At 37.6% G+C, this 21,210-nt stretch overlaps 2 protein-coding genes across 2 annotated transcripts in view; one reads left to right on the forward strand and one right to left on the reverse strand.

Annotated features, from left to right (window-relative positions):
• kif20a (kinesin family member 20A) overlaps positions 1-3,735 on the forward strand; it is a 30,092-nt gene extending 26,357 nt beyond the window's left edge. Inside the window, exon 19 of the mRNA XM_079835368.1 lies at positions 2,725-3,735. Within this exon, the coding sequence (XP_079691494.1) occupies positions 2,725-3,072 (348 nt within the window). The 3' untranslated portion in view covers positions 3,073-3,735. The remainder of the gene's footprint in view (positions 1-2,724) is intronic.
• On the reverse strand, positions 3,217-18,102 carry cdc23 (CDC23 (cell division cycle 23, yeast, homolog)). The gene is made up of 16 exons (XM_079835369.1): positions 17,967-18,102; positions 16,412-16,484; positions 16,131-16,268; positions 15,994-16,036; positions 15,809-15,914; positions 13,709-13,841; positions 13,419-13,596; positions 10,484-10,581; positions 9,503-9,584; positions 8,951-9,104; positions 6,344-6,463; positions 6,183-6,258; positions 6,030-6,091; positions 5,867-5,945; positions 5,657-5,776; positions 3,217-4,003 (listed from the first exon to the last, which is right to left on the reverse strand). The coding sequence occupies exons 1-16, from the start codon at positions 18,074-18,076 to the stop codon at positions 3,836-3,838; spliced, it is 1,740 nt and encodes a 579-aa protein (XP_079691495.1). The 5' UTR covers positions 18,077-18,102; the 3' UTR covers positions 3,217-3,835.
• Between the last annotated feature and the right edge of the window lie 3,108 nt (positions 18,103-21,210).

Genomic DNA, 21,210 nt, shown 5'->3' on the forward strand with positions numbered 1-21,210 from the left:
TCATTTGTGTTCCGAAGATGAACAGAGGTCTTACTGGTGTCGAACGACATGAGAATGAGTAATTAATTACATAATTTTCATTTTTGGGTGAACTAACCCTTTAAGAAACGCTTTATAAGTGCAGTTCATTATTAGTTAATGTTAACTAATGTAGTTAACTAATATTAACTAATGACCATTATTCTAAAGTGTTACCAAATAAAAATTATCATCCTATAGGCTACAGAACTGATTGCATTTCATTTCAAAAGTGCATGCATGTTCTTCTTTAGGCTACAAAAAGAAGCTTGTGCAGGGCGCGGAGAGGTAAGCTCGCGCAACATCAACTCGCGCAGGAAAGCGGCTCTTCATTCCCTTCAGCGTATCTCGTCTCTTCCCTCCGTTCTCCAGTTTCCGTTTATAACACACAAGTGACATGTTCGCGAATGATTTGCAATATAGCCGTATGTGCGCGGGCGCACTTCCGGATAAATCGGCAGAAAAATACAAAGAAAACCGTCCGGTTGCCGATTGCGCGATAGAAGCAAAAACCGTCCGGTTCCGTTTTTTGGCCGGTCAACCGGTGCATCCCTAGTTTGAGGGTGGGACTTGGGCACTGAACATAATGATTGGTTGAGCTCACGCAGCATTTTATTTCAACCGGCATTTTTAAAAGTCTTGCGAGGTTCGTTCTGCGTTCAGTAAATATCAGTCTTGCTCTTTCTGTCTGATGGCGCACGTTGTCTGGGCCATCTCACAATCAATGTCTGTAATGGCTGATTATAACACAAGTTTTCTTATTTTAAATCTAGCTTTCAGAATACGCTTTAGTATCAGTGCTCGTCTCTTTTCTGCCGTTTTGTTAATGACCTCTTTAGTAAACCAATACATAACTAGCAAAAGCAGCACTGCTTGAATCTCCTCCATACTTGTTATTGTTGCAGACAGTATTGCACAAAAATGATTACTGTCCGTCGCTGACTGGGAGGAACGCAGTCGCGCAGTCCTACATCACCGGACTAATTTGCCTAATCTTCACGGTACTTTAGACCGCAGTGGAAACGCAGACAGTAGCCGGTCTGGGGGGAAAAAAGTTCCTGGTACAAATTGTTCCCGGTAATTTCGGTGGAAACGAGGCTCATGTGACATTTTCATAATGCCCGCCTACTGGCTATACGACAGAACTGATGCTATAGTTACAGGAGTATTTTCAGCGCCTCAGGAGCTGATACTCCCCTGACATGTGCTCCTAAGCAATAAACCAATCACAGCCTGAGGCCGGCTGACCAATCAGAGCAAAATGTTATTTTCGGAAGGCAGGTATTAATGAAACGAAACACCGTTCAGACAGAGGATGGAAACAGGAGCTACAACAATGTAAATTTATGAGTTTTTTTTTAACATTTAAATCAAGTAAACTGATTCTAGTAGACCCAATGAACAGCTGTAAATTGTAAATGAGCATAATAAGGGCCCTTTAATCTGAGCTGTGATTTGAGTTCTTACATTAGTTGTAATAAGGAAACATTGTTTTTTTTTTTTAGCTATTAATGAGGGTATTCAATAGGGCTGGGTATTGACAAAAACGTCATGTTTTGATTTAGATTCAGAAGTTTGCAACTTGATTCTGTTTTCGATTCTACTCGATTCATTATTGATTAATTTGGATATGTATCAGATGCAGTACATGGCAAAAAACTTTATAATTACATAATGTTTCTACTCCAATTTGTTTTTTGGAAATTGAAATATTTAAATGGTGGCTGTCATAACTTGGCTGATCTATTCAAACATGCATTAATATATTATATTAATTTAAAAAAAATTATATATAATATAATGAATATTTACTGCATATATTTAGCAAAAGTAATTCTAAAGTAATTTCCTAGCTAACAAGTTTATATATGGCTTCCCTGAGGTAAATGTTACATTACATGACATTGTTTACAAGCTGTTTTATTAATCCCTTTCCTAGTGATTTACATGTGCCATGATTTCAGTAAGTTATCCCGTATCTTTCAACATACCTTCTGATGTTCATTAATGTTTATTTGGTGCTGGAACTGATGATTAGTTCACGTGCGCTGCTGCTTCTCTTAAACTGAGGAACTACAGCAATCTGTCACGCCACATTAAAGAGCGGCAAAAAAAAGTATTTGTTTGAATTTCATAATAAAATGGACAATTTAAAATCTGAGACAGTTTCATATCAAAATAAACGGCACAAAGCGCCTTTCCCAAAGGCACGCTACAATGTTCTGTTCATTCATCAAATGAAGACCGCATTGACTAAAAGATTTGGGATTTAAGAGTCAATATCGGTTTATAAAAATGCATTGTTTTTTAATGCCCAGCCCTAGTATTCAACACAAATTGAAAAGTTAGTCTGTACCACATCAACACTTTCCCTCTTTGTTTCTTCCTATATTCTCTCTTTAACCCCTTTCACTCTAATTCAGGTCCTATTTACTAAGAACAAAATTCAAACAATGACATGAGAATGATGCAAAAGATTTACACGCATCCCTTGCTCATAACTAGTTCCTCTTAATTCCTTTCCTAACCTGCTGTTTCTTCTCTAAACCCTCTTTTGAATGTTCCTGACTTTAATTCTTTTCAAATCAGACCAATTCGATAAACTCTGGTTAATCACAAATAATTCCAGTTTCCACCCCACCTTCTGCCCTCTGGCCTCTCTAACCCTGTCCGCTGCCCTCTCCTCCCTGTGTTCTTCGTCTGTAGGACCAAATGCTGGTGGAGCTGCACACCAGCCTGCAGCTGGTCAAAGCAGACCTGCGTAAGAAAGACGAGATGCTTGCACAGTATCAGAGCACGCAGCCGCCTCAGCCCCACACGCAACCCGGCTCCTGCAAGAAGAGGGGCTGCGGGGTAGCGGTGGCTTATGTGGAAAACCAGCCTCCTGAAAAACGACCCTTCTTCCGCTCGCTGTTCCCCTCCCGCACACCCTCGAAGACCCCCTCGCGGCAGACCCGGCAGCGACCCGACGTCAACACGCCCTACGCCCGCGTGCTGCGCTCACGGCAGCCCTCTCCTCCGTCCACTCCCATCCAGCTCAGAGTCAAATATTAAGAGCTGTACACTGCAAGATATAAAAGCTTCTTGGTTTTTCATTTTTAAATGTTTTTAGATAAGCTTTTTAATATAATCAGGTGGCCTTGTTGACACGTTAATGGGCCTTATTTTGATGACAATGATTCTTTTCTCTTTTTTCTTACTCTGAATACATTTTATAGGTATTCAGGCATTTAATGTGCTCAAGGTTTTTTCCATTGTAAAAGCAGAAAAACATGGCCCTTGACTACTGTCATTTACTGTTTCTACATGTTTTTATTTTAACATATGTACAAGTATTATGCAAACCAAATCAAACTGTAAATACAAGATACAAAGATAAAAGTAGTGCTACCAAATTATAACCTGCATTCCATGTGTTTTCCAAATGTATTATATACATAAATCTGAGCATGACTCCAGTCCATTCTGTGCTCTTCAGTTCATTTTAAAATACTTCATTGTTGCTGCTGCATCTTTTTCAAAGTTTGAGTGTTTTTTTCCCCCCCTTTGTAAGTGGTCAAATGCACAAGCACTACATTCTTGCATTGGCTGCTCTTTTGCACATTTTGCATGCGTTTAAGAAGGTTGGTTGTGTTTGTCACTTTTGAATGTCTTTTCTCTCTCCACTGTATAATTAAAACCAAATGGGTGAGTTTTGTAATAAAACATTCAACCATCAATGTTTTAGCATTTTATTTCACACAATGGCCATCTTTGTCTGTACAGGCAGTTATTTACATCTCTGCATGGATATTTAATGTTCTAAGTGAAGGGTGTGTTAGGGCGTGACGGATGACAGATCGAGTGGAGATACTCTCCTAACTGGAGTGGTGTTGTTGGACAAAGGGTTGAAGACGCAGGGTAAAGACAAGTCTGTAGATGAAGGCTCTCCCTGCTCCCGCACCGCAGAGATTTGTCTTAACAAAGCCTTGCCTTCCTCTCGAGCCTGAAAGGCAACAATTAGCAAACAAGTTTGACTAGAAGTGCAAGTTGATGCAGTGATGAGTGAGAAAGCAAGCTCCAGAAATTATATAATGCCTATATTGAGCAGCTACGAAGAGGAAATAATGACCAGAAATTGACATTTATTAGACTAAAGTGAATTTTCCCTGAAAAGTGAAGCCAAAACATTGATCGCCCCCTGGTGGCTGGCTTAATATAGGTCATAAAACACACCCTTTCTATGTAACTGGACAGGATGTGAGCCAAGCGAAAAATCCAATTGCACTCCTAATTTTTCTTAATATATTTTTCAAGTGTTCGTTTTTCAGACTCGGGCTCCGAATGATGTACTGTATTGTTCCGAATAGAAGACGACCCCCCTTGTTCCAAGATGTATCTTTTGGAAAAAGGCTTTTTGAAGACCAAATCTTTTTTTATATTGCATATTTTTCATCTTTAAATTTTTGAAATTGAAAGTATGGTAGATACTGGTAAAAATGTACCAACGCTCACATTTAAAAACAACCACTTCTTGGCACACCATAAAAATAACCTGTAGCCAATCTGAATTATATAACAATTAGGCTATCCATCTTCTTATTGAAAACCATGTAACCTACCAAAATTTCATAACAGTAGAAGTGAAATCTGGGTGCCGTCTTGCATTTTAAAATCACATACAGGGGGAAGTTTGGCCCCGTCAGCGAGGTACGCAAACATGACAGTCATGCGGCTCTTAGTCTGTAAGCTTTTCTTTGACTGTTAGTGTTCTTTAATAAGACTGTTTTTGCACCCGCAATCTTCTAACATTACGCTCTGACACACTGTAGTTCTTGGCACACTCGTTTTACGCGTACTTGGCGCCACCTGTATTATTGACATGTAAATGTCTAGACCCTGAATATGAGACAAACCCGTTTTTTGTCTAGTATTCGGAACAATCTGGTAATCGTCACACAATGTCAACCCCCATTTCTGGGATATTTTGGCTTCATTTTTCTAGAGTGGAAGGAAGTGGAGACACACTAAAGCATCGTTCAGACTGTCAGTCCAAATCCGATTTTTGTGTATATCCAAATGAAATCCAATGACGTTTACATTTTACGTGGCGTGAGAAAGTGACAAACCACACAAAATCATTTAGAGACTGAAACAGATTTCATGTGATTTTTTTTGCTGTTCACACTATGATCAGACTCCAATCGGATTTGGACAGTCTGAACGTGACTTTAGTGGGCTGTATCTTTTCTAACTGATCAGACTTAAGGTGTTTCTAGCAAAGCCTAACAACTAGCCAAAGACATGCCAGCAAAATGTTAAAACATGCTAACATTGTGCTAAAACATTCAAACCAATTGAAGAACATGACAGAAATGGCAAACCATGTTAGCAACTAACAACATGCTAGTAACACTGCTACCTGCAAGAACATGCAATGAATGTCCATCTGTCTGTCTTACAGATTGCATGGCTTTAAGATCTTCAAACTCCAAGCTTTTAAAACTACTTCAAAGCTTTTTAAATGACTTTCTGGCTAGGCTTTCTCGAGTCAACATCAAAGTCTGCAAACTTTATTATCTAGAGTTAATTCATCTGAAATGTTATAATGAACTGTGATGACCGGAAATTCTGAGTGGATTGGTCAAAAGAAACTCACGTCATTGTAGTCGCAGCAGCGCTGAGCGCAGAGAGACGCCTCATCGTACAGTTTGTTCTTGAAGTAGTACTGGCCTAGATAACGCAGAGCAGTGCTCACCTCAGCATGCTCCAGCTGCTCCTGAGATCACAGAAACACACATCTGATCAGTCTAAAAGCTGTAAACATCCGTGCCACTTTAACATCAAATCAGATCCAGTTACAACTTACACCACACGAGAAAATATCCTGGATGTAGATAATGTAGCACTGTGCAGCATCGTCAGATTCGTTCAGCTGCTCGTGAAGCCTAGAAGCAAACACAGTTTCACCAAAACACGATGACCATTATCAGCACTCGCACAAACACAATCCTGAACAAAACCTCACTCACTTTGCCAGCTTTAGAAGAGCCATTCTCTCCACATCCCCAACCGAATAAGCCCTCCAGTAACACTGAACCCACAAAAACAAAGATAACAGATCATTTTCTCTCAGAATGTGTCCAATGATTCTATTCCAGTGCTGAATAATCATAACCGTTCACCTTTTTGGCCTCAACTTGCTGAGACAGTTTCTCGTAGCATTCACCAAGAGCTACAAGCATGCGCGAGTCATTAGGCCTGATACAAACACAGCATTAGTGCTCTTTCTCGGGTCAGTATTGCATTAAACAGACTAAATGATTCATGTACGTGATGCACTCACCTGAGTTGATGGGCCTTCCTGTAGTAGTAGAGCGAGTAGAAAGGCATTTTGAGGATCTCGTAGGTCTGTCCGAGTCCGTACCAGGCCCGGTAGTCCCTTTTGTTCACTTCAATTGCATGTCTAAGCAACAAGAGAGGCAAAAAAATGTAGCACTTATTTTACTTCTTAACATGAATACAACACTTCAGTATGACTTCCTGGTCCAAAATAAAATAAAAAATATAATGCTGCCTTCACGTGCTATCGGAATTATCGTAAATACGAGTTTCCTAGGTAAAAATTGCACATGAACGCCCTCTGATGTCGTGTTTACCACTGGGAAGTTCGGAAAAAATTTTGATACCCCAATTCCCGAGATGGGCGTGTCATAAGCTTTAAACATGGTGGCGGGGAGAAGACTGCTGTGTCCAGTGCAGGACCAAAACAGCTTGGTCGTCTTGTCTTGACATTAACGTAGTACATATTTACATGTGTAATCATATGAAGTGTATTGTATGTTTGGTACACAGCGAAAATAGCCTGCATTTGACTGAAATTACAGAATCAGCAGAAAGCGGACTATGTGGAATGTTTATGGTTGTCGGTGCATGGAGACTACAAATGATGATGGTTTTAATAAGATTTTCCCAATAAATAGGCAAGAATAACCTGGTGTCCACCATGATTCCTGTTCACTCCGACAACAAAGCACTTGAATGCAACAAGCTCGTAATCACGACTTCTAAAGTGGGAATTAGGAAACTTCCGATAGCACGTGAAGGCAGCATCAGACTTGACAAATAAGGTCAAGTCATGGGGTGAATGTCACAAAGAATTTTTTTTAAAATAATTAAATAATTATATATATATATCATTACTCCAGTCTTCAGAGTCACATGATCCTTCAGAAATCATTCTAATATGATTTGCTGCTCAAGAAACATTTCTTATTATTATCAATGTTGAAAACAGTTGTGCTGCTTAATATTTAAAACCATGACAAGATTATTAAATGAATATGAGAATATATATATATATATATATTTAAAATATATATACACGTGTATATATATATTTTATTTTAAATGTAATCATATCAGGTGATTTGTATTTGTGTAATGAGGGAGGGTGTGGCCTAAGGAAATCAACACCCTACATTCAAGGTTAAGGTTAGAGTCAGTTAAATCTCTTTTTTTGCCTGAGGAAAAGAAGCTGCCTAATAATTATGCATAAATTATTAGGCAGCTTCTTTTCCTCAGGCAAAATGGGCAAAAAAAAAAGATTTAACTGACTCTGAAAAGTAAAACATTGTAACAAAGTCTTTCAGAGGGATGCTGCACTTTTAAAAATTGCTAAGATATTGGGGCGTGATCACAGAACCATCAAACGTTTTGTTGCAAATAGTCAACAGGGTCGCAAGAAACGTGTTAAGAGAAAAAAACACACAAATTAACTGTCAGAGATTTGAGAAGAATCAAACGTGAAGCTACCAGGAACCCATTATCCTCCAGTGCTGTCTTATTCCACAACTGCAATCTACCTGGAGTGCCCAGAAGTACAAGGTGTTCAGTGCCCAGAGACATGGCCAGGGCAAGGAAGGCTGTAACACAACCACCACTGAACAAGACACATAAGTTGAAACGTCAAGACTGGGCCAAGAAATATCTGAAGGCACATTTTTTAAAGGTTTTATGGACTGATGAGACGAGAGTGACTCTTGTCGGACCAGATGGATGGGCCCGTGGCTGGATCAGTAACGGCCACAGAGCTTCACTTCGACTCAGATGCCAGCAAGGTGGAGGTGGGGTACTGGTATGGGCTGGTATTATTAAAGATGAGCTAGTTGGACCTTTTTGGGTTGAAGATGGACTCAAAATCAGTTTTTAGAAGACACTTTCTCCAAGCAATGGTACAGGAAAAAGTCTGCATCTTTCAAGAAGACCATGATTTTTATGCAGGACAATGCTCCATCGCATGCATCGAAGTACTCTGCATGGCTAGCCAGTAAAGGCCTTAAAGGATTAGTTCACTTTTAAATAAACTTTTGCTGATAATTTACTCAGCCCCATGTCATCCAAGATGTCCATGTCTTTCTTTCTGCAGTCGAAAAGAAATTAAGGTTTTGGATGAAAACATTCCAGGGGTTTTCTCCATATAATGGACTTCAGTGGCAAACGGTTCAAGGTCCAAATGACAGTTTCAGTGCAGCTTCAAAGGGCTTTAAACAATACCAGACGATGAATAAGGGTCTTATCTAGCGAAACGATCAGTTTCTGCGAGAAACCGAGCAGTATTTATGCTATTATTTTACCTCTTAACAGAGGAACACGATCGTCTCTGAGCTCCGTCATCACTTCCGGGGAGTGAGGTCAAATTCGATCCCAAACTTTTGCAGACACCATTTTTTTGTTTTCTGTTATTTTTAAAGTGTAAATGATGGAAATTAAATCTAACTTTTTTGACATATTATAAATGTCTAATCTGTAATTTGACGCCTTTTCTTGGCTTCTTTATGCACATTAATACAAATTTTTACCTGGGGTGCAAAAACTTTCGATCCCCGCTGTACATTTCAGGTTGGAAAATATGGAAATCCATATAAATATGGAAAAATCACATCCCTGGTACCTGTAGGCCTGAATGGCAGCTGATGTGTTTTTCATCTCCATGTACTCATGACCCATGAGGGTCCAGGCCCCCAGACAGCGTGGATTCAGCTTCAGAGCACGCTGAAAATACAGGGCGGCTTTCTCATGCTGAGACCGCAGACTGTAGTAGTTTCCTGTGAGCGGACAACAAAACAAACAGTTTCAGAAGTGACTTTATGGCAAATGTTGCAATTTCAAGGATATATTATTGCAGGCTACTTCCTCCACAGACGGTTTTGCCTTGTTTTGCAAGCTTGTTTGTTTATTTCTTACATCCCTGTTCAAGAAATTCAAAACTTGCTTAACTGGAAGGCACTGTTTGATTATACACACACACACACCCTTGGAAAATTAAATTCAATAGTATCTTCTTATCACCTGTCCAGATAACTGATACTGATAATAGTGTCACTTACACATCCCCCCTAAGAATCACACACTTTGAGTCTAAGTGACATGTACAGTGACTATCAATACTTCATTTATAAATCCCATATATATAACTCCATACCCTGTTCTTTCTCATCCTCACCTATGACGCAGCATGTCTCCACTCTGTACTTATCTATCTCCACCAGATTATGGGCCAGGTAACTGAGCTCCGGCTTCATGCTCTGAAAATTAAGGCAAACAAACAGAGGATCTTAACACAATATTATCCATCTACTAAAACTGGCATTCATTTCTGTTTGCATTTTCGTTTTATCCTAGATCTTCCATAGTTTAATATAATATCAGCAGATAATCCATCATTAATATTTTACTGGAATATTGTAATCGGACCCAAAAACCCATATGGTTCTGATATCCTGCAAAATCCCCCAGCACAGTCCAGTCCCCCTTGGACCCAAAAGCAATTCCATTGGCTGAGACAACTGTATGGGCACTCTATCCTTGGCCTGATTAGAAATGATAGAAAATCACTTTATGGTGTATTTAGTGTTAAAGTCGGCATAAAATAGAAGTTGTAATCGTCTTTTCTTCCCTATTGTGATGTATATTAGAGTGAAACAAAATGTAGGGCGGGACTTAATTTTGTCCATGGGGAATTGATCGGATAGTTGTGGTTTCCTATTGCTGTGATGTCATGTGAGTGACAGGTTGTCCCGCCCTCGCGCCAGTGAACACATCATCAGAGAGATGTCGTTGCAAGAGGGATGGGGCGTTATTTTGATTCAAGATTTAAAGGGCACATGAATAAAAATAAAAGAACTGCACATTTTGATTTCATGGTGACTTTAATCACTCAATGAAATATGACAATAATATCTTTTAAATTATGCATCACATGACCAAAGCTAATAATTGTCAAATCAAACATTTCATAAGAAAGGGGTGGGGTTTAAGATGATTAAATAATTGGAGAAGACTAAGTCTGTTGTTTTCACTGGAAGATCAAGCTATTGTGGCCATTTAAAAAAATTAATTCACAATAAGATCTATAACATACATTTAGAAAGGGATAAATTCTAATATCAGGCTGACTTTAAACCCCTGATCAGCAGCTTCTTACCCGGACATAAAGCAGGTTGGAGAAGGTGTCCATGTTTTCGATGCGAAAAGGATCCTGTTCCCGGAGTTCATTAAACAGATATAAGGCTTGATCAATATCTGGGGAAAGAAAATGTGGCAACACTTTACAATAAGGTCCCATTAGTTATTATTGTAAAGTGTTATCATTATAGAACAAATATTAAGACAATCCCCATTTCTTCATCTTTTTTTTTTAAACACTTAAATTCATTTTAAAAGGTACACCATATCACTTTCTTTTTTTTTCTTCAAAATTTACAAAATTTGCATAGTCCAGGATGACAAATATCAAGATTCATCAGGCTAAAATTGTGGAAGAATGATTGGGAGGGAGCATGAAGAATCATTTTCTCATGAATCTTGAAAATTGATGCACCCCTTGATGGAAATAACATCACAACATTTATTTCCACCAAGAGGTGCATTCATTTTTGGTCGAGATCTTGTATTGACAATGCAAGAGTCAAGCACTCTGTAAAGACTACTCCAGCACATCCCAAAGACTTCCAATGAATTTAACGTCTGAAATGATTCTTCATGCTCCTCCCAATCATTCTATCACAATTTGAGCCTGATGAATTTTGACATTGTCATCCTGGAATATGGCCATGATGTGTCTCCACACTCCATCAAATAGGGTCAGAAGAACTGTTGCCAAACACATAACATGCTTGCCTGGATGCCAGCCGAACTTAGCCCCGCCCACAACATTTTACTCAGGCAGTTCGGTCTGGACTTGATCCGTAGAGGAGTAATTATGCCCGAACAGAAACTGTTCGGACCAATGAAATTGTCAGGGCGGGCTTTAGACGATGATCAACAGTAACGTAATCATCCACGTCATCAAAGGTGCTTAGGTTGAATTTGTTCTAATCCTAAACGGAGAACTTGTTCATATGCATTCACCTTTACTATTTCTCTCAGAAATGATGATCGTGTTTGTAAGTACTCTGTGTATCCTTAAAATCTTTTTTTACAACACCGACAAAGATCGTTTACACTAGGGGTGTAACGATTCATCTACTACATCGATGTATCGATTTATTTTCCTATGATCTAACTACATCGATCTGTGCTCGGCAAGTTGGCCTTCCGGACGACAAATATCGATCTAACATCATTTTAAAAGGTAATCAATCGATTGTATCGATCATAGGAAATAACGCATTGGATTTAAGCACGTCAGACTTTATATGGATGTTTTTTCTTAGCACTTTTAATGATAAAGGCGTTAAACGTTACTCGATTCAGTCTGCCTATCTGTGACATCATCGCAACGCACCAGCAGCAGCGCTCATTGAAATGAATGGGATTGTGTCGCTTTGTCGCTGCGTGTCGCTGCGGTGTGAACGGGGCTTGAGAAAACAAAACATAGCATGGCGCATGGCAGAGGAGAAGCCAACGAGCGAGAAATTATCAAGCCACCAAGAGAAAGAGCTACCTGTACTTTCAACCCTTGCTTGTTACCTGTGCATACCTGACACCAGTGTGCCAGCAGAGCGAGTTTTTAGTACAGCTGGCGACATAGTGAACGCACAGAGAAGTGTTCTGCGGTCAGATCATGTTGATATTTTTGAAAAAGAAATCTGTAGAGTCATTGAAGAGTAGTTGGTTACATTTTATCTTTGTTAAATATTGTTTGTTTATTAAACTGAGAGTAGTAGCAGGTTCAGCCAGTTTATTCAACCTGAAGAAATGTTGGTTGCACTTTATTTTTGATATTAATATTGTATTTGTATTATTTTAATGTTGAAAAACAACAGCAAAAGTAGCAGGTAAACCTACTATTAATTAAACCTGAAGAGAAGTTAGTTGCACTTTATTTTTGATATTAATATTGTAATATTATTATGTTGGATAACAAAAGCAGAAGTAGCAGGTTAACCTACTGTTGAAATGGTGGTTGCACTTACTGTGCTTTTATTGAAAATGTATTGAATATTGAAAATGAGAGCAGAAAAGGTCAACTTCCTGTTAATTCAACCTAAACTGTTGGTTGCACTTTATTCAAATAAAATTTGAATGCATTTGCCATTAATTGTTGTTTACTTGTTTGTTTATATCCATAATTAATTGATATACCGGATTCCCTTACAAGAAACAACAGGAATCTTGGAAACTTCACCTGCACTGACCAGTATCCAGATATTTATTTCAGTCACACAATTTTTGGCTAAAAAGTTACTGAATCGATTTCAAGTCACTGAATCGTTTCGGATCGTATCGTTCTAAATGAACCAATATCGTCCTTGAATCGTATCGACAACCTCAAATCGTGATATGAATCGTATCGTTGTTAAAACGAATCGTTACACCCCTAGTTTACACTCATCTTTTTCTTCTAACGTAAGGCTACTTATTCCAGCGTGCGTGCAGACAGGGTTGCCGAGTTTTTACAACAAAACCCGCCCAATTGCTAACGTTATTTAAAACTAGCCAAAAACAAGCCCAAAATCTTTCCGCCGGGGTTCTCCGGGGGGAAAAAGGCATTTGGGGGGTAAAATGTTATTTTGGCAGGGCTGCCTGCTAAAATTCGCATTTCTGGGTCTGTATATCACATAATTGGGTCGCTTCAACCCGCGGACTTGGCAACACTGTGTGCAGTTGAGTTCTCTTGACATTTGATAACTAACGTTATGCGTCGCTCGGTCGCTCTGATTGGTTGTAGGTCTATCCAATTGAGGTCTTTCCTGGTTCGGTTGAAACACGCCCCATAATCACAGCCCAACGGAGCAGTATCAGACTCATATTCTGACTAGAATTGAGTATGACGACGTCAGGCTAATAACATGCTAGAAACATCATAATCACTGCAATAATGATCCAGTCATAGACTCTTAAGCATTTGCAAATCCATGCCGATTTTTTTTGGCCGGACAGTGTATAATTTGCTGTTTGCTGCAAATAACGGTCACCTCGTATGTTATGGTAAGCCACTGCGATCTGGGAGATGATGTAGGTGCTCTTGGCAAACCCTGCTTCCATTAGGCTCTGATATTTCTGCAGCGCCTCTTTGATCATCTGCAGTTCAGTGTACATGTGCGCCATGAAGAAATCCCTTACCCAGCAGTCTGGCAGAGACAAGGACTTCAGCTGAGAAAGACAAAACAGAGAAGCTATTATCAGTATGTCTGAGTGTCTACTTCAATGTTCCTGCAATGAGCTAAAGCATGACAGAGCACAGCTGGTTGGGAAAAAGATGTACCATTTCAATGTTGGTGATGAGATTGCAGAGCTCCAGCCATGATCCCCAGTGCAGAGGGAGAGCATGTGTCGCAGCGACAAAGATCTCTACCGCCTCCTTCAGCAAATCCAGTTTCCGAAGAACCACCCCATAACTGGTGAAAAACAAGATTATATTAACAAAAAAATAACAAGCAGTTCCAGAAGATCACTGTTTTTTAAACTAGTGGTTCTCAAAAATGTTCCTACTATATACAAATCAGACCTTCGACCCATTTTTTGGGTCACAACTCCGTGTTGGGGAAAGTTACTTTTACAAGTAATGCGTTACACATTAAACAAAGTAACTAATTGTGTTACTTTATTGAAGGAAATACAAATTCACGCCTACAGTAGAGCGCGCAGCTCAAACAAACCTTTCAGCTGCCGTTCTGAATTACAGAAGAATACGACGCAGGAGAAGGAAGTTCAACAGGCTTACTTCAGCAATAAAAACTAAAAAATTAAGCACAAATGTGCTGTTTATCTAAAGTAATTTTTGCTTAGTATGGTAAATTGGATCAAAGGTCAGCAGCAAAAGCATTGCTTAATAAAGTCAGATTAAATACATTACGTATATTTGTGTATTTTATATGCAGGTTTGCATAATAAAAAGGTTACAAAGTTTTTATTCATTTTGAGGAATACTGAATTTGTGAAAAGTGAGATAGAACTACAATAACCATCATGTACACACACAACGCCTCAGCTTCATACTCCTGATTTCTCTCAACATGGGGACAGGAGAGCGGTCAGTCAATAAATGGGAAAAATAAGCAACTTGAGTTACTTATTTGAAAAAGTAACTACAATGTTTTGTTGTAAATTTAAAAGTAATGCGATACTTTACTAGTTTTTATTTTATTTGATTACATAACTCAAATTACTTGTAATGCTTTTACACCCAACCAGTTTTGGCAGTAACCAGCTACTAGTTACAGTAATAATATTAGTTATCCTGGTAACTAGTTGTGTAACTAATTACTAATCAAATGTAAGTAATAATATTACAGTTACCATCCCAAAAAAATGGCTAGTTACTAGTTACTTTTTTTGTCACAACCACTAATGATTTGAAATTCAAAAATTCAATCATCCCTATAAGTTTTCATATTCGTTTTTGTGCGTGTACGCACGTGACGTCACCAACAGACTGTCCGATAAAGGGTTTGAAAAGCTAGGTAAAATAGTGGTGAGCAAGCGGCTAAAAAAAACAAGTTTAAAATTAAACATGAATGCAAATAGTATATTACTTATTGTAAATGAATGTATCTTAAAAGTGGAGTGTGTAATATTTATGAGGATCTATTGACAGAAATGCAATATAATACACATAACTATGTTTTCAGTGGAGTATAAAGCCCTTACATAATGAACCGTTATGTTTTTATTCCCTTAGAATGAGGCATTTCTATCTACATACACCGCGGGTCCCCTTACAGTGAAGTCGCCATTTTGCTTTTCTACAGTAGCCCTAAACGGACAAACTGCTCTACAGAGCACTAGCTACTCTCTACTGTCTCAGACTGTGTTGTGTCTGTGTTGGCCACCGTAGCTTCTCTATGTGCTCCGAAAGGGAGGGGTGAGCAGTGGACGGTTGCAATTCGAAACCTCACCACTAGATGCCGCTAAAATTTACACAGTGCACCTTTAATTGTTGTTGTGTGCCTACTGTTTTATTTGTCTACTGTAATATTTTAGGTCATTATTTAAGTGAAACATTCAAAGACCACATTCCATTAGTTGTTTTTACCAGATATATACATATCATCCTACTGTATAAACTTATTTCATCATCAGATTAAATGTGCTGATGCTTGTTGGTGTCCTTTTGTTCTGCCAACATGTTTTGGTTGTAGATTTTACTATGTTGCTGCTTTATTAAATAACAGAAAAAAGTAGTTTGGCTTGTCATTAGTTTGAGCCGGTACTCTTCATTTATCTGTAACATGATTCACACGCTGCAAAAATGATACAATTACCAATTTTTTGGGGTGCAATGGAAAAGTAATGTAACTATTTACTGTTGGTCGGGAGTTATGAGTAACTTTGAAAAGGATATAATATTACTTTTGATACATACAGATAGAGCGCAAATCCATCCAGCTCTCCTGTGCTATGCTTTTTGCTCAATTCCACCCGAAGTTCTCGCAGGGCTTCGTTTCGGACCTGACCCTTTTCCAATGGACCTGCAACCAAATACATGCTTATGATGGGAGCAGTGGAGACGTCTGTGCTGGAGACGCTGTTTAAAACCCTTTCTCTTACCAAGGCTGTCGACTGTCTCGTCATCTTTCTTCTTTTCCCCTGACTGAGAGAATGAAAAACAAAATATGTTCTGGCACATTTCGTCTCCAAAGAGAAGGGATAGAAAACATTTACAAAACAATAGTGAAACATCTTACTAGGTAGCGTGAATACATATACAGGAAATATGCTTTCGGACTCCTGCAGCCACGGAGAAAATATGCAGCTCGATCATATTCCTTTAAGTCAAAATATGATTTGGCAAGACAAAGAGCATCCAAATCTTGGGCGTCCTCCTGGAAGAAAGGGCAAGACTGTCAATGTTTACACCTGCATGTCTTCAGGCAAAACAGATTATCTACACCTGTTATTAACATCTGAAAATATCCTATAGCCAGCTCTCAACTGTTGTATACCGGAATTAAGACTCCAGACTGACCTCAGTTAGCTCCGGTGGTGGAGGGATCTCTTTCAGAGGAAGGGGATCCAAAGAAAAAGCCAGTTCAGAGGCCCTAAAACACATGACAGGTATATAGTCAACTTTTTAAACACTGCAGAGCAATACAAAAAAACTCATTTATATATAAGGGAGTTTATTTACAAAAAGACTACCAGTCAAAAGTTTTTGGACGGTAAGATTTTTTAATGTTTTTAAAAGAAGTCTCTTCTGCTCACCAAGGCTTCGTTTATTTTATTAAAAAATACAACAAAAAACTAATATTGTGAAATATTATTAAAATGTACAATTACTTTTCTATTTGAATATATTTTAAAATTTAATTTATTCCTGTGATGCAAAGCTGTGTTTTCAGCATCATTACTCCAGTCTTCAGTGTCACATGATCCTTCAGAAATCATTCTAATAGTATGCTTTGCTGCTCAAGAATCGTTTATGATTATTATCAATGTTGAAAACAGTTGTGTAATTTTGTTTTATGTATTTTTTATGATGAATAGAAAGCTCAAAAGAACAGCATTTATTTGAAATAGAAAGCTTTTGCAACAATGTACTACCGTTCAAAAGTTTGGGTCAGAATTATTATTTTTTTTGGGGGGGGGGCTTGGCTTAAAGAAATGAATACATTTATTCAGCAAGGATACATTCAATTGATCAAGTGACAGTATAGACATTTATAATGTTGCAAAAGCTTTATATTTCAGATCAATTCTGTTCTTTTGAACTTTCTATTTATCAAATAATCCTGAAAAAAATATGTACACAACTGTTTTCAACATTGATAATAGTAAATCTTTCTTGAGCAGCAAATCATCATATTAGATTTCTGAAGGATCATGTGACACTGAAGACTGCAGCAATGATACTGAATATTCAGCTTTGCATCAAAGGAATAAATTACATTTTAAAATATATTCAAATGGAAAACAGTCATTTTAAATTGTAAAAATATTTCACAATATTACTGTATTTTGGATCAAATAATTAAGCTGTGGTGAGCAGAAGATACTTCTTATAAAAACATTTTAAAAATCTTACCGTCCAAAAACTTGTGTATGTATATATACACACACACACACACACACACACACACACAATATAAAACATACAGCACAGTGTTAAACGGAGCAGAACAATATGTTCAGTCAATTTTGTTATCTTCTTGTCCTGGACCACAGTAATACTACAGTATGTATTTACTATGGTGCTGAATGATTGTCATATTTATTCTATAAGTTATATGGCACAACAAGTTCTTTTAAATAATATAATTGTAAATAGGTAACGTTACCACTGAGTTACAACGGTACGTCAAACATCATAGTATTACCATGAAATCCTATGTTACAGACGCCCCTAAACCACGTGCATAAACGCTGTCTATGTAAGCAGATCACTAGGTATTGAGATACAGCCATATTTTCATACAATTTCATTGTGTTAGCTGTCATGCTAACTGTCACACATTATTACAGTGAAATTTAATTACTGGCTGCATTTTTTATATGTGTTACGTTATAAATATAACTGCATTTACCATTTCACGCTGTGGACGAGTCCTCTTTCCTTACACTGCGCTATAATAGAAATAAGTTGCTTTTTAATTTGAACCAAGTCACCAAACTCACTGCTGCGGGTAGCCGCCATTTTTCATAAATACGTCATGCCGACGCAACCATCGCAGCGCAAGAGCTGATTGGTCAAACCGACGGATCAAAGAAGACCGTAACAGAAATAAATTCACCCGCGTACACATTTTTCGTACTTTTAGTTTAAAATCTAAAGGAAATGTTTTCTTGTTGACTGGCATGTAATGAAACCTCTGTGAGACTTCATTAAGGATAATTTCTCTTATGCCTCTTATTCAGATGTTTACACGATGGAATTTCATGTGAGAATCGGTAAAATGAAAATGAATTATGTCTGACGTAACTTATTTTAAATGACTTATTGCAATTATATTTTAAATAAGTGATGTAATACTTAATGTGACACGTTTCTTCAGTGAATATTTATCAGGGTAGGTAGGTTGATGATTTAGGCCTATGGCTACATCAAAATATAGGCCACGGTTTTATTATAAACCATAAAAAATTAAGAGACCACTGCAAAATTAGCCGTTTCTCTGGATTTATTATTTATATTTATATGTTTGAGTAGCCTAATATGAGCATTTTTTATTTATTTATTTATTTTATTTATCTACTGGCAACATTTCTTCCCAATTTCGAATAAAAATGTTGTCATTTAGAGCATTTATTTGCAGAAAATTACAACTGGTCCAAAAAAAAAAAAAAAATACAACAAAATACTATTAAACAACACAATACTAACTTAGGAAGAGCTCAGAAATCAATATTTGGTGGAATAACCCTGATTTCCAATCACAGCTTTCATGTGTCTTTGCATGCTCCTATCAGTCGCTCACATTGCTGTTGGGCGACTTTATGCCACTCCTGGTGAAAAAAAGCTTTATTTTACAGCTTGGCTTTATTTAATGGCTGGTGACCCTCTTGCTTACATTCCAGAGGTTTTCAGTGGGGTTCAGGTCTGGAGATTGACATAAATTACAATATTTTTATTTGAAATTTGGCAGAAACGTTGCCAGTAGTTTGTAGAACAAATCAAAAATGTTAAATAATAAATAATAAATCCAGATAAATTTTTCCAGAGCTGTATATAAAATACATTTATAGATGTATATATATGCTAATGTCACATTTAGATGTTGACGTGTGAACAAATATTTAAGCATTTATTTCCATAAAACATTAGACAGATGGTTTACCCAAAGCAGCCTCTCCTCTTTAATTTACCAAAATGAATGTACTCTGCCTTTGAAGTTCTGTCTGGTGTTCATTATGTTTACCAAGCCCCTTGTTTGCCCCTTCCAGGAATTGGAACATAATCACGCACAGCTGCGGTTGGTCAGGTTCTGTGGTTGCAGTTCACATAAAGGTATAGTTCACCCCAAAATAAAACTTCTGTCATAATTCACTCACCCTCGAGTTGTTCCAAATCTGTATGAGTTTCTTTGTTCTGTTGAACACAAAAGAAGATATTTTGAAGAATATGGGTCACCAAACAATTGATGGGCTCCAGTGACTTCCATAGTATGAAAAAAAAATACTATGGAAGTCAACAGGGACCAGTAACTGTTTGGTTACCCACAATCTTTGAAATATCTTCTTTTGTGTTCAACAGAAGAACAAAACTGGAACAACATGAGGGTGAGTAAATGATGAAAGAATTTTTATTTTGGGGTGAACTATCCCTTTAAATGATTACATTTCTCTGTCATCATAACCCTTGGATCTATTGGTTTGTAAATATAGACAGTGTGTATTTACATACAGGACACATCCCTGAACTCCAATATTTAAAGTCGACTTTAAAAAAACAACAACCTGTTAGTCATCAAACAGCTTCCTCCTCAATAGCTTGAATCAGATGTTGGAGCTTACGGGCTGAATTGAATGCAACCATGTGTCATCGTTGGATGAGGATTAAGTCATGGAAAACATGATTTCGTCAAGGATATGATTATATAACACGTGGTTCACCAGATTGTGAAAGCACCATTACAGGCGGTGTATAAGAAAAGAAAAATGTATGTTTATAATCACTATGATTGATCTTTTCATGGTTATTTCTTTGATTAATCCTTTCAAACTTATTCTTGTATGAATGCATTTATGAATGATCTTTTTGTCTATTGTATCTTTTAATATCATATACTCATATTCATATGTTCTATTCAAACCAGACCTTTGGTTCATCTCTCCTTTGAAAATATACGTCTTAATTCTGCTGTCACTTCTCTGAAAAAAAGTGAGACATGTTCTCACGCAGAGTATCCGGCTTAATATTAAATGGCACGTGAGTTTAGCATAAAAGTCCAGATGGTGAAAATACTTGTTTGGCTCTTGCTGCTTTAGTGTTAAAACCTCAATGTTTTGCTACACTTAATGTAACACAAAGTGGCCAGAGTTGATTCATATTGGCGCTTATACCTCACACAATATCTCACACCATTGCTCGGCTCTTGCATCTCGCTCAGGGCCCTTCTTCTGCTCCTTTATTGGCAATATTATTTTACACAGAGATATTTGGTTAAGGCCTTGTTTATTGTTACTTTACTTTTTAAAAAACCTTGACTATTAATTACAAATTAAATGTACTGTTTTTATTATCCATTTTATTCTTTACTTTTAAATAAAATCATTTTTGATTCATCACTTCAGGTTGACTGGATCTCGCTGCATCAACAGGACAAATGCATTACACATGGGCAAAACAAAAATCTGGTGGGCAGTGTGTGTGTTTTGGGGTGGGTGGCCTTGTAAACCTTACATTATGGGGAAAAATGTCCCCACAAAGATGGCAATATCCAAAATCTTTGTCCTTGTGGGGACATTTTGGTCCCTCAATGAGGAAAACAGCTTATAAATGTGATGTTTTCTGAACATGTAAAAATACTGAAAGTTTCAAACTTTCAAAAAGAGGGGGAAATAGAGTGAGATTGATAACGGCAGTGAAGAAGGAGTGAGAGAAAGATGTCAATTATTACCATCACTCCCATAGACACTGTATTAGAAACAACCTCACAGCAGCGGTACCTTGTTTTTTTGTAATTTTATGCAAAAGTAGTAACACTTTAGAATAATGGTCATTAGTTAACATTAGTTAACAACATTTGTTAACATTAACTAATAATGATCTACACTTATAACGCGTTTATTAATCTTTGTTAATGTTAATTTCAACGTTTACTAATGCAT

The sequence above is a fragment of the Gobio gobio genome (assembly GCF_949357685.1).
Source record: "Gobio gobio genome assembly, chromosome: 14".
Lineage (NCBI taxonomy): Eukaryota > Metazoa > Chordata > Actinopteri > Cypriniformes > Gobionidae > Gobio > Gobio gobio.

Coding starts and splice junctions, on each gene's coding strand:
- cdc23 (XM_079835369.1), bottom strand. CDS start 18,076: ATGGCGGCTACCCGCAGCAGTGAGTTTGGTGACTTGGTTCAAATTAAA. Junction 6,464..8,950: donor GCTGCCATTCAGGCCTACAG/GTACCAGGGATG, acceptor CTTGTTGCTTAG/ACATGCAATTGAAGTGAACA. Junction 6,092..6,182: donor AGCAAGTTGAGGCCAAAAAG/GTGAACGGTTAT, acceptor TTGTGGGTTCAG/TGTTACTGGAGGGCTTATTC.